We start from the raw sequence: 14,390 nt of genomic DNA on the forward strand, positions 1-14,390 counted from the left end.
AAGCTCCATCATCTTTTGTTAAGCAATATATTTTTGTCAGTCCCTTGCTAAATCCCTCTTGTGAACACTCTCTATTAAGCGCCCATCTGTCTAACGTTAACATTGCCAGTAAAATTAAAGATGACTTTGTCTCCTGTGGTGATTGTAGCAAACTTTATCAGAGGGCATTCACCAAATCATCGCCTCTTCTATGCTTTTTGCTAATAAATTCATGCTGAGCATGCTATACTTCTTTTCCACACAGAAGTGAGATGGCTTTCCTGAGGAAAAATACTAAAAAGTGTGTTTATAAAATGTGTGAAGAAATAATTCAGCTTCTTTCTAACAAAAGCAGTAATTTAGTTAATGACTTGGTTTTGGTATTTTTTTTTTTTTTTTTAGGAGCATTAGCAACTAAGGCCATATTGCTCCGGGGATATGCAGTGGTCATCCCCTGACCTTTCCACATCCTTCGTATTTGGTGGGCACGGGCTAGTTAATGACTTAAAAAATAGTCTATCCTTCACCTTGTGTACATGGCATATATAGTCAATAATCAATGAACCTTAATGAATTAAGCACACCAATGCAAGGATTTGCGATGAACATGGTGAGGGCCAGAAAGAAGTTATGTGCTTTTATTCAAAAACTTGGCACCTCTGTAGCCAGGTGGGCAGAAGCAGCAGTGCGTAGCACACGCTTCTTGATTAGACCGGGGTTCAAGCCCGTGACCACCAAATATGGAGGATGTGGAAAGGTTAGGAAATGGCCACCGCATATCCCCGGAGCAATATGGCCTTAGTTGCTAATGCTCCTAAAAAAAAAAAAAAAAAAAAAACTTTCAATCTGGATAAAGTGTGTTGAGAAGAGAAATTTTGAAAATTTTTCTTTGCTCAAAGAAACTTTTGTGTTGGAAAATGAGGGAATCACCATTGCACTCAAAGTTACAGGGCATGTGCAACAGTTAAGTAACTCCTTCCAAGGATATTTTTCCATGGGAGATATTCATGTAGCACAGAAATGGATGCCAGATCCATTTCTTTTTAACCTTGATTCCATCAATGATAGTGATTTAATGAAAGATGATTTCAGTGAATTAGGAGCCGATGGACAAATTCAAATGGAATTTGAAACAGTGAAGCTGAAAAAATCATTAACTGAATTACTGGCCAAGACAGCACTGAAGATTCTTGTCCCATTTGCAACAACTCACTTATGTGGGATTTTTTCCACTCATACATATCAAAACAAAGGCCAGAAATCGCTGAAACATGAGTGATAACATTCATGTGACCATTTCCAAAAAAGTGCCTTATTTCATGAATATTATTGAATAGAAACAAAGCAGAAGAGTCATTGAGCTTGTAAATTAATTTTAACAATAAATTAAAATAAATATATAATTCCTCTGTCATTTCAGTTTTTTTTACCTAAACTTTAAAAAGAACTAACTTGGTTTGTATCTCCCCAATCTATCTATAATGCTTATGTTTATATCATAAGTTTAAAGAACTTACCTAATTGAACGATTTTTGGTAAGGGATGCAAGAACATATTTTGAGAACAAAAAGGGTGTTGTCTGCTTTAAAGGTTAAGATCAAATGTCCTAAAGTATTCACAAATCAGTTGGAAGCATCATGGTTCCTTCTCGTTATATATAATATTTGTATAATCTCTAAATATAAGTGTTTTAAAAGGTATGTCTCTTTACAATGAGTTTTAACCACAGCTTGTAAGTCCTACACACTGAATTTTTTTGTACAGTCTCTACATTAATCAAAGAGTAACTTTAACCTGATTCTATTAATAGAATCATACCACATGACCCGAATAACAATTTTTAAGTTGGTATTTCCTTCCATCCATCCTGGCTGTTTCAATGTTATTCAAAATATGGTATTAATTTTGAATTTACAGTAAGAATCACACCTGCTCTTTTTTGTTATCAGCCTCCCACACTGCAGTTTAAATTCAAAAATGTCCCACAATCATTTATTTGTAGCACATCACTTATTTTGTCAGCTAAATTTAGAGGCAATTATTTGGTCTTGTTTCCCCGTTCGTTTGGTTTCTCTGTCATGTTTCCTACGCTGATGCTCTGCCAGTCTTTTTTCTCTTTCAGCATGCCTTTTCTCTTTAATAGCACTTTCTGTGTCCCACACATCATCTAAAGCAGCTGCATCCTCCCAACTTGGAACAGTTTCATCAAAAATTCCTAATTCATTCTAGAATAATAATAAAAAAGATATAAAAAAATGGCATTTTAATTACTATTTAAACACTGCCTTTCTAAAATATGCTGAGAAAAGAAACAAACAACTTCAGTTATTGAAAACAAATACTCTTAAACCCCTCCAACTCCCCAGAAAGGCATAGTGGGGATTGAGCCAAGTCCATGATTTTCAGAGCTTTTGAAAACAAAGGAAGAATAGTCCTAGCCCGACAAGAACTAATTCTATCTTTTTATGAAATGTTACTATACAACAAAAAACTATTTTTTTTTGTTTGTTTAGGACTAACCAAAACAGTGTCTTGGTCAGTCCTACTAGCTTTGAAAGAAGCCCCCTTTTTTTTTCTTCTGCAATTTTTCAGGAGCTGATAACACATCTGTGACAAGCCATGTGTGAAACACCACCTGGCTATTTGGCTACTGTCTTTTGGTGGAGGCAGCCATCTGCATGGTTTACCACTTTACATGATGACATCTGACGATTTGTTTACAAGTTGAAGTAACTCCTTTGATGATTTCATGGTGAGTAAGGGAACTTATGTAAATAATTTAGAAAAACTGTTTTTATTCATTTGTTTATGTAACAACTCGTCCATCACAATTCCACTGAAAGAGTGCCAGATTAATTTTATTAAAAAATAACTATTGCAGCTATAAGCTTGAAATTTTAGTTTTCAGTGAGAACAGTATCCTTTTCATTTTTTGTTTAAAATGACTGATGAATCCTAATATGATGCAGCATCATAATTATTTTGTGAGTTGTACATTTAAATATTTTATTAAAAATAATTACTTGTAGATATGAATGTGATATTAAATATTCTGAAAGAAATAAAGATATTCTTTATTAATAGGGAAAAATTCAACAAGAAATGTTTATTTTCACACTATTTAAAATTGAGGATTTAAAAAATTGACCGAAAAATCCATCTTCCTTAGGAATTGTATTTTTTTTTTTTTAAATAACTGCTGGTAATATGGAAACGATATTTTGTATTTAGATTATCAAAGTTGTATGGACTCTAGTCCACACAGCTATGATAATGGGTGGGAAAAAAAATGAATACAAACTACTCAAAAATGGCTGCAATATAAGAGTTTAAAGTTGGAGATTGGCTCAATCTCTACATATGTGATGCCACTTCAAAAAATGTGTGTCCTCTGGCAGGTTAAATCCTATAAAAAAAAAATCCATAACACATTCTATGAGACAGAGCAGAATTCTGTTATAAGAATGACAGCAGTGCACCAAAACCTGTTTAAGAGTATCCAATTTAATATGTTATCCCAATTATGCCACATTTATTCCTGAGAAATGCAAAACTAGTTTCACCTGTAAAAAATCTTTAATCAGGAAAATAAATTTTCTTAACTAAGAAATTCAAATTGTGTGCTCACTTCAAAATCAACTTAGCCTTCTAGTGAGCACATAAAAAAAATTGCTGTATAAAATCAATCAAGGTACTTAGTTGATTTTATACACCATTTAGTTTTTTGGGACAAAAAGCAAGAAATAATTAGAAATGCACAAGTTTTGCACAATTTCTTTATTCTGACTACTGGATAATAAGAACAAACAATATCTTTAGCAACAGTTGTCCTGTTATTCAAAAAAAATTATTTCTGTCACTTACTTAGAGCTCAACAACAGAAGCATCAATATCATGAACATAGGCCCTTTTATCTATACACTAGATATGTTCACCTTTAACATGGTAAAGATGCCACCACTCTTTTTTAAATAGTTGATGGAAATGGAGGGATAAACAATGTTTCTAGAAAATCTGTGTGTGTGTGTGTGTGTGTGTGTGTGTGTGTGTGTGTGTGTGTGTGTGTGTGTGTGTGTGTGCGTGTGTATGTGCATGTGCACCACAGATAAGATGTTAGGTACTGAGGTGAGTCAAGTGAGATGTAGTGAGACACAATGTCACTGCTCACCATATTCCATTTTCTTCTGGCTGAAATGTGTTCTTTAATATGATTTTTTCAGTTTCAGCACAGCCCCATCTGACCCATACCCCTCAGAACATCAGCAAGGTTTACAACCAAAAGTAGTTCCACTCTTTCTTCCACAGCTGCGCATATGCTGTGTAGCAATCCAGTGGATCACACCCAGCTGATCCTCATACCAGCTTATACTATTTTGAATTCTAAGTTTCTCTATTAAAAATAAATTTGTTAGCAATAAATGTTTTCTTAAGTCTATAATACTGTGACCAACTGTGGAAACGTTTCCTGTAGGAATGCCTCAATATCCATTGTTCACATCCTCCCCCCCCCCCAAAAACACTCACAGGATCCTCCCATCAACTATTTAAAAAAAGAGAGGCAGCATCTTACCATGTAAAAAATCCAGAATGCCCATATATGACTATAAAGAATTTTTGACAAACTGATCATACTAATCCAGTGCCATCTAGCATAGAGGGCAAAAAGAGAAAACAAGGATTTTGGATGAAAAAAGACATTATATGCTTGCTGAGACTAACCAATCTCTTTTACCTGTTAAGCCAATTCAAACCAATACAAAAAATTGGTAAATTAAATTGAAAGAATAATAACAGAACATTTAATGAATCTGCTGAGAGATACTTCATCTCTTTTGGCAGTTACCTAAAAAAAACCTTTTTTTTTTTAAAAACAAGGTACATTATAGGAAACCAATAACAAATGGTGTATCTAAGAGCCAATAAATTAGTTTAACAACTAAATTCAACAACCCCAGGGGCTCACATCTGGTGAGTATGGGCTTGGCACATCCAGGGTCCCAAGCTGGATATCATCATTCTTCTCTTTCTTGGTGATTCCCTTCTACTTCTGATTCTTGCTCTCTCTCTCTCTCTCTCTCTCTCTCTCTCAGGGTAATTCAGAAACTTATTTTTGGCTGGTGCAGCAAAACCCTCAGGCTTTCTTGTACCATATAGTTAATAATAATAATAATAAAAGATAAAGCATTAAAGAGTGAAAAAATTTTTTAATAAATATATATATATCACATAAGTTTATTAAGATCTATTAACTTCATAGTCTGAAAAAGGTGGTGTACTCGCTGATGGAATTTGTTGAGAACGAGAGTTGTCAAAAATCAATGAGAGAATCATTTGCTTGGTAATTGTTTAGCTGCCTAAAATTCATAATACCTGTTTGGTTTGGTTTCTGTTTTTCTGGTGCACAAACAGCTAAGGCTATAATGTGGCAAGTCCTTCATAATACCTGTGTTGGCAGAGCCAAGATGAAACAAACATGAGATTTCTGATTTGTCTAGGAGGAGCATGGAAGTTGATTTTGCTTACAGTGTCAATTGCTTCATAGGTTCTAGTGAATAATTTGGCAAGGAAGATGATGTCAGCAATAATTCTTCTGGTGGTGCTTGGAGGTGTTATATGAAAGTAATTACACAGAAATTCATAATGTACTGAGTGATAAAATAAGAGGTTGCAGAATGTCAGATAACACACTAAATTTTTTTGAACTGCTTTTGTTTTGTTAATTAACTCTTGGTATGAGGATTCCAGATGAGTGAGCTGACTTCAAGAATCAGCAGTAGTGTGGCTTTATATAAAATAACAGCACATTTATAGTCTTTAAACTTATAAGTGTTCCTTTTGATGAATTAAAGTGTTTTGGAAGCTTTACTAGTAATTTTTAGAATATGGGCATCAAATTTCACATTGGCAGAAAAGAACACCACAAGGTCGATGACTTGGATACACCTGTCTACAACCACTGAATTATGTATTCCTGATTCATTAGTTGTGAGGATCTGCAGGATGAGAAAGAAATTACTTGACACTTAAAGGAGTTAATTGAGAGGCCAATCAGTAGAATGTGTTATACCTTTGGAGCCTGTTACATCCTTGAATAGATTTTAAGGTTGTCTGCATAAAGAGCAATTCAAAAATCTGGAGGTGGTGATGAAAGAAAGGTCATTAATAAAAGCTATGAAAAGCAGAAGACTAAGGAGAGAACTCTGAGGCATTCCACTTAGTGGGATAAAAGGGTCAAAGTTCACTTGACTGATGATAACATCGTGGTAACACTTCATTATATAGCTCTGTAGCCATGAGAGCAATGAGTCACAGATACCATGTAACTTTTAATTTTTCAATTAAATGATCATGAGGCACCTTATCAAATGCCTTGTACATCTGTGTTTGTTTCTTGTTTGTTTGTTGTTAAGCCAAAGCAATTAAGGCTATGCCTGCGTGTTGAGGAAAAAAACAGTTTAAAATTTTATTCTCAATTCTAACAATATGTTGAATAATAAGAACAAAAATATCAAACATTAGCAACAATAGTGTTATCATAAACACTGAACAATAAAGAATTTCTTATGGATATGCTTCTCCAATTAAAAATATTCAGCAATGCAATTCACACTCATTTAAATTTTAAGTTTCCTTTTAATTTTTTGTTGCTAGGAATACTATTCAGCCAGCATATTAGAAATTTCAAACTGCACTTAATACTGTGATAATTTAAACTAAATAGAACAGGTTTTCAAGGGAGTACACACACACACACACACACACACACACACACACACACACACACACACACACACACACACACACACACACACACACACACACACACACACACACACACACACACACACACACACCTGGAAGATACTGATTCATAATAAAAACTGATAGTTCAACTTGTATTAAAAAGTCACCTGTATAATAGGCGTATGTAGGTCAAGGGTTAGACGACTAGAATGGCCTTGAGCATTATATCTTGTTTCTTCTGAATGCTGAATCTTGTACTGAAATAAAAGAAATAATTCTGTTCAGGCTAATGAATTAATTAAACAATATCTAAAAGGAAATGTTGGCAATTAGCTATATAATGCAAATAAATAAAACTTTTTCAATGATACATTAGAGTTATGTCTTGTTATGGTTCTGGGATAATATACAATAGTCACTATTACAAATGTCCTGTGATTGAGCCCATACACAGACAATGTAGAGAGATCACAGGGTGTTGTACAGTTATCAAGCATCATGCATGTCAAGGACACTACTGACACTATGCTGCTGCAACAGGATCTGGAAAGGTTGAGCAGATGGGCTGAGAGGTGGCAAATGAAGTTTAACATTGATAAATGTAAAGTACTACACATGGGAAACAGCAACCCCAGAGCAACGTATCAACTCTGTGGTACTACACTGACAGTGGTAGAGAATGAAAGGGACTTGGGGGTGGTTGTGCAGGCAGATATGAAGTTCTCTGAGCAGTGCAGATGGGCTGCAAGAGTAGCTCATGGAGTATTGTCAATGATATACAGGAATTTTTCCAGCAGGGATAAGGAGGTGATTATTCCATTGTATAAGGCGATGGTCAGGCCACACCTAGAGTACTGTATACAGGTCTGGAGACCTCATTTCAAGAAGGATGTAGAGCTGCTGGAACGAGTACAGAGAAGGGCAACAAGATTAGTGAATGGAACAAAGGGGTGCTCTTACGAAGAAAGGCTTAAGTTTTGCAAATTACAGTGTCTGGAGACTAGGCACCAGCGAGGTGATCTGATAGAGGTGTATAAAGCCTTGAATGGTTTAAGCATGCTCAATGCTGATGGGATTCTTCCTCTAGCTCAGAGAAATCACCTGAGAGGGCATAAATTCAAATTGAGGAAAGACAGATGTAGGATAGACGTGTGGAAATTTGCCTTTAGCCAGCGGGTGGTTGGTTGGTGGAACAGACTTCCATCCCTTGTGGTGGAGGTTGATAGCCTAAATAAGTTTAAGGCTCAGCTGGACAGGTATTTTGAACGAACAGAGGGGTGAAGTGGAAGTGGGTTTTTTTTTTTTTTTTTTTTGGCTGATGCTGAATAAGCTTGCTTTCTTGCATCAAATGCCTCTACTAATGCTAATGCTAATGCTAATCAACAAAATATTTCTTCATTTTGAAGCTATTTTGTGATCATGTTCTACTAGCCAATCACTGAATGTGTTGGGTCTCCAGCTTAAAAAGTTGTGTGTGTGGGGGGGGGGGGGAATAAGTGTCTTAAAATTGTTATCATAATCCTTATAAGCAAACTGGGTCAGCCAGTTTCAAGCATATATAGGAATTTTCCTGAATTTTTTTTTTTCTATCCTGCATTCAGACACGGCATTAAAATATACACAATTTGCAAATCTAAATGGCCAAAATCACCTTACTACTAATCCATCTAATCTAAACTGCCCATCCCATCTATATCTACAGAAAACCATATATTTAAAAAAAAATTACTGTAAACATAAATTAAAAAATTTGATAAGAGGTTATTCAACATCTAGATAATTTTGGTATATATATTATTCAAAATTTTTTTATTGGATATATAGTAGAACCAAACCTTTTGGGTGTAGGTTTCTTGACACTACTGGAGTGAGTTTTTTCCCAAAGAATTTAGAAGTTTGTAAAAAATTAAAGACTGTGTGTATAAAATGCTACTAAACATTAATTTTTTTCCAATTCTGACTTTATAGCCAAACATCAGAGTTGGATTATTGGATGTCAAAAATAAAATCAAATTATTCGATTATGTAAAAAATCAAATCAAAATCAAAATTTTATTTTTAAAAAATTGAAAAAATAAAGGGAAAAAAATCATACAAAAAAACTCGTTGTTACTTTATTTTGGCAGTAATATCCACTACATTTATATAAGTATTTATTTGATTCAGTTTCACAAACTTCTGGATGTGAATTCCAAAGAATTTCTTCTATTTTGGCTTATGTAACAACATAGCCTTGAATCTTGTTGAAAGGGGATGTCCTCCCATGCTCATTTTTGAAACTATTGTAAATATAATAATGACACCAATTATTCGAAAACACAGTTGTAAATAGCAGCCAGCTCTGTACAGTTTCAAGAGAATCTAATCTATACAAATGTAACTTGTTGATACTGCATTGAAAGAAACTTCAGAATGCATATACATGCTCATATTTCTTTGGTCCCTCACATGAAAAAAAGTATGCGCGTGCGTATGCTCGTGCAAAAGAGTTAACAGTCACGAGTGAACAAAAAACTGTGCTATTTGGTTGACTTTCTTGTACCCAGGCCATACAACACTGGCTAGGGTTTGATCTCCACAAATTATCTGATGATGCACTATGAGTATGGATGAACTGAAACTTTCAGAAGTACTAACTTTTATTAACTTTAAATACTTAACACGAATCTTTTGCCTCTAGGAAAAGGGCAAGAATTCTCATCCTGAAAAATCATATCTCCTTTCACCATCTGACCCTGGGTTGACATATTAACAACAATAACAAACAGAAAGCTCCAAGGGTGGTGAACCCTTGGAGCTTTCTGTTTGTTATTGTTGCCAAAAATTATTTTTCGAGAGTTTAGCTAGCTTTCCCAGTGCAATACCAAAGCAACTTTATGATAAGGAACAAGGTCAGCTGATGTGTAAGTCAACCAAGGAGTGATGCTTTTGTGTGCCTTTAATAATAATAATAATAATAAAAAAAAAGGTAAAAGAATTCCTATACAGGTTAAGTGTAAAGGGATTAGCATGAAGCTAAAAGCCTTTATAGGTGCATTCGCATATATTTATATATATATATGCACCTATTGTCTTTACCATGTCCATCTATCTGTCTGTCTGTCTGTCTGTCATCCGCACATAACATAGGGACTCCCAGTGGATGAATTTTCATAAAATTTTATATTTGGTTCATATAGAAAGATTTGGCACACCATCTCAAATTTCATTAAAATCGGACAAATAGAAATCCGGCAACATTTCTTTTTTCCATAAAATTTGGAAACTATTATGGAAAAAAGAAATTCACAGATTAAATGTAGCTTTAATGTATTGTTAGCTTTAGACAGTCTGTGCACACTTTGTCTGTATTGTAAGGCTTATGAAGTTTCTTGTGAAGAGATACATATATACAGAGAGAAAAGAGACTTAAAATTATATGATAGAGACTAATAAATATGATAAGCTGAAATTAAACTGAACAGCTGCTTAGAGAACTTAAAACTATAGAGTTTTATCAGGTGTTCTATAAGTTATTATACAAGTTATAATCTTAGTAATTAACTGATAAGGAGATAATTATATTTGTTTTTCACTTCTATTAATCATAGTATTGACTATACTGTGATAATAATAAACTGTATCGACTACATTTTAATAAATAACGACTGGAAATCATTCATTCAAAATGTTAAAACCCTTATAAGTACAGATTTTGACACCGACCATGAACTGCTAGCAGCAACAATTAAATGGAAATTTAAAAATACGAAGCTAAAGAACAATAGAGCAACATTAAATATATCACGATTTGAAGAAGACAAAATAAAGGAAATTTATGGGAAAACACTACATGAAAAATTAAAAGATATAAACTATTCATTATCTGCAGAAATATATGGGAGAAAACTAAACAAATGACTAAAGATGCAGCCTTAGAAACCTTGGGAACAAAACCAAATAATCCTTGGATTACAGCAGAAATTTTAGATGTATGGACGGAAAAAAGACAAATGAAAAACCTCCTAAACAAAGAAAATAGTCAAGACAAAAGGGAAAAATATAAAGCCCTAAAAAACAAAATAGACAACCTATAAAGGTTGTCTATGTAAAGCTGCTAAAAGGAAATGGTTGGAAAACAAAGCAAAGCACTGTGAAGAGGCAAATAAATGTCACGACTCTAAAACAACTTACCGGGTTATAAAATAACTCTCTAAAACATACATCCAGAAAATACTGACGATGTAAAATAAAAACAATATAAAAACAGGAAACACATAAGAAATTTAAAAAATATGGAAAGAATATTACCAAACTCTGTTCAAAGGGGAAAGAAAAAAACGTTCTTGCCTTAGATAATAGAAGAGATAAAGCACCCTCGATAACAAAAGTTCAGAAAGCAATTAGCCAAATGAAGAATGACAAGGCACCCAGAAATGATGGTATCCAAGCAGAACTATGGAAATTTGGAGGCGATGCAATGTTAAAACACCTCGCACAATTGTTTAATCTAATTTTATTTACAGATGATATACTAGAAGACTGGAAAAGTGGAATAATAGTACCTATACACAAAAAAAGGAGATAAAGAAAATTGTCAGAATTATAGACCCATTACCCTTTTAAACTATATATATAAAATATTTATAAGGATCTTACAAAATAGGATACTTAAAACATATGAAGAAACAATACGGGAAGAACAAGCAGGATTTAGAAAAGACAGATCAACAATAGACCAAATATTCACACTTAAACATCAGTGCAGAAAAATATTGGAATAAGAAGAAACCTCTTTTATCTGTGCTTCATTGATTTCAAGCAGGCATTTGACTCTGTAAACAGAGAAAATTTAATGAAGCAACTACAAAAAATCCCACTTGATCATGAAATAATCATGTTTGTAAACAATTTCTACAAAAATACAAGAGCAATAGTAAAATTTAACAACCTTAAAACAGAGAAATTTGAAATAGAGAAAGGAGTGATGCAGGGATGCCCTTTATCTCCATATCTATTTAATATCTACCTAGAAGAACTAATGAAATCAATTGAAGAAAAAAGAGGCACAATAATAAAATTAAAAAAAAACATAAACCACATAAAATATGTAGATGATATTGTGATTTTAACAGAAACCAAAGAACAACTAAAAGAAATATTAACAAACATCGATAAAGCAAGCAACAATTATGGAATTAATATTAATATAAATAAAACCAAAGTAATGCAAATCGGAAAAAACATAGAAGACATAAACATCCAAAATCAACAAATAGAACAAGTACAAAAATTTGTATACCTGGGCTCTCTAATAACTGGAAACCTAAGTAATATTGACCAAATTAATCACAGACTGAACATCGGATGGACAAACATGAACAAACTCAATAACATATGGAAGAGCAATAAAATCTCAAATAGTCTAAAAATTAAACTATACAGGTAGTTCTCGACTTTACGAGTTAATCCGTTCCTAATGCACGCTCGTAAAGCAAAATCTCGTAAAGTAGGAATTAAATCCCATAGACTGGGATTTAATTAAATTAGATTAGATTTAATTTAATTAATTAATTTTAATTAATTTAATTAATTAAATCCCATAGAATATTAAAAATAGAGGTTACGTTCTCAACAATGAAATTAGTTAGCTAATTAGTTTGTTTAAACAATGATTGATTTATCCAAAGAAATTAAAACGCAGCCTGTAAAATCAAGCAAATTATAATAATAAAGAAATTATTTATGACTTACAAATTTTAAAGAATGTTTATTCTTCATCATTGACTAAATGCACGCTCGTTGATCACTTATTATTGGCTCGGCACTCGTTAGTTTGTTGCAGAAGGAGTCGTCTTCTTCAGAAATGCTTCAAGTGGTGTTTGTTTCCAAGATAATCTTCTCTTTTCTTTATAAATTTCAATAGCATGCATAAGCATTTTTTTAACGGAACACACAAATTGCAACTAACACGATTTGCGCAGAGTAACACGTTTACAAAGCTTAAAAAAAAAAAAAAAGGAATGAAGTGAAGATTCTGAAAATTTATTTATGTTTTTTATACAATTGAAGATTTCAGTAAAGGGGAAACACATTTCACCATAATAATGCAAAAACCACACAATTCCAGCTATCGGTATTTTCGCAAATGCAATAACATCGAGTTTACTACCCATTAATAACTGCTTGCAGTAACAGACAAGCCCAATAAACCAGAAAGTGCAAATTGTTTTATGGTCGTGACCTCCAGAAATGTGCTTTAGAAAAATGTCACAAAGCGTTCAAAATTGATTCTTATAACAAAACATATTATAACGATGAAAATGTAGTGCATTTTAGTGATTTGAATTGGTAACTAATACGATCTGGACTATAAAAACGACCTTTTAGAGAGTCATATAGCGAAAATTTCAACTTCCGAGGTTTGGAACCAATTACCAAAAAACAATGTGTTATTGGGTTCACATTACGATATTTTCGCGATACGATGGTAACGGATTAATATCGTAAAACGGGGTACACTGTACTGTAAAGCTATGCACGTGGTTTGGAATGCGGTATTTATGAATGTTTAACATTCATTTTTTGCAATTAATGCTCATATTTTTGATTTTGTTGATACGTGAAAAAAAAACTTGTAAACCCAGGAACTCGTAAAGCGAGAACTGCCTGTATATGAAACTGTCATCATACCCACAGCAACTTATGGATCAAAGAATTGGAGAATAAATAAGAAAGGCAAAAAATAATGTCATTTGAAATGAGATGTCTAAGGAAAATCAATAAAACAAATTGGAGAGAACATAAAACTAATGAACAAGTCAGGAGAGATCTAAATTTTGAACACAGAATAATAGAGCAGATCTACAAAAGAAAAACAACTTCAGTGGTTTGGACATGTGAACCAGATGAAACAACACAGGCTGCCTAATGTAGTACTGACAGGAAGAATTGGAGATAAGAGACCACCAGGAAGACCCAAAAGAAAATGGCTCCAATGCCTAAAGGAAAACACAGGCTTTCAGAGTTATCAACAAATGATGCAAGTTCAAGAGATCGACAACAATGGAGGATGATATCTAAATAGGGACTCAACCCGTGCCAAATGGAAGAGTAGAATGATGATGATTAATCACAGAAAAATAAAAATAAAAAATCAATTAATTTAATAAAAAAAAATCAAATGCACCTAAAATGCAACACACTGTGTACATTAATTAACTTGTTTAAGGATATCAGATACTTTCAAATTTCACTGAAAAGAGAACCAAGTCTCTAGAAACATAAAAGAAACCACATAAATTAACATTAGTTTACAAATCATATTAACTGACCTTCTTTGGCCTCTTAAATTCTGGAACCATATCCTTAAAATAATCATTTTCCTCCTCATCCTCTTCATGTTGATCCAATGTTCGCATTGAACCATTGCTAAATTTCCTATGACTTGTCTCAACAGATATAGAGGTAGGGTGATCATCTTCATTCCAAACTTCCCAACTCTGTAAATCAGTATGATTTGATACCTGTAAAAGTAAGTATTTTATGTCCTTTTCTTTGGAAAAAGGAGACGATTAAGGTACTACCTCACAAGACATTTATATATAAAATATGTTACTATTAATATATTTTATATTAATAGTAATTTAAAGCAGCCATTTTAAATAATATATATTTTATAGACACAA

The 14,390-nt window shown here is 33.2% G+C and overlaps 1 protein-coding gene across 2 annotated transcripts in view; it reads right to left on the reverse strand.

The window, feature by feature from the left end:
- Positions 1-1,450: 1,450 nt before the first annotated feature.
- The window catches only part of LOC150077783 (uncharacterized), a 39,490-nt gene continuing 26,550 nt past the window's right edge, over positions 1,451-14,390 (reverse strand). For both annotated transcript variants that reach the window (XM_090384930.1, XM_090384931.1), the window contains exons 3-5: positions 14,037-14,228; positions 6,891-6,980; positions 1,451-2,204 (exon numbers count right to left, since the gene is read on the reverse strand). In XM_090384930.1, the coding sequence (XP_090241056.1) occupies positions 1,998-2,204; positions 6,891-6,980; positions 14,037-14,228 (489 nt within the window). In that variant the 3' untranslated portion in view covers positions 1,451-1,997. The remainder of the gene's footprint in view (positions 2,205-6,890; positions 6,981-14,036; positions 14,229-14,390) is intronic.

The sequence above is a fragment of the Mastigoproctus giganteus genome, chromosome 11, assembly GCF_048544385.1.
Source record: "Mastigoproctus giganteus isolate SK-2022 chromosome 11, ASM4854438v1, whole genome shotgun sequence".
NCBI lineage: Eukaryota > Metazoa > Arthropoda > Arachnida > Uropygi > Thelyphonidae > Mastigoproctus > Mastigoproctus giganteus.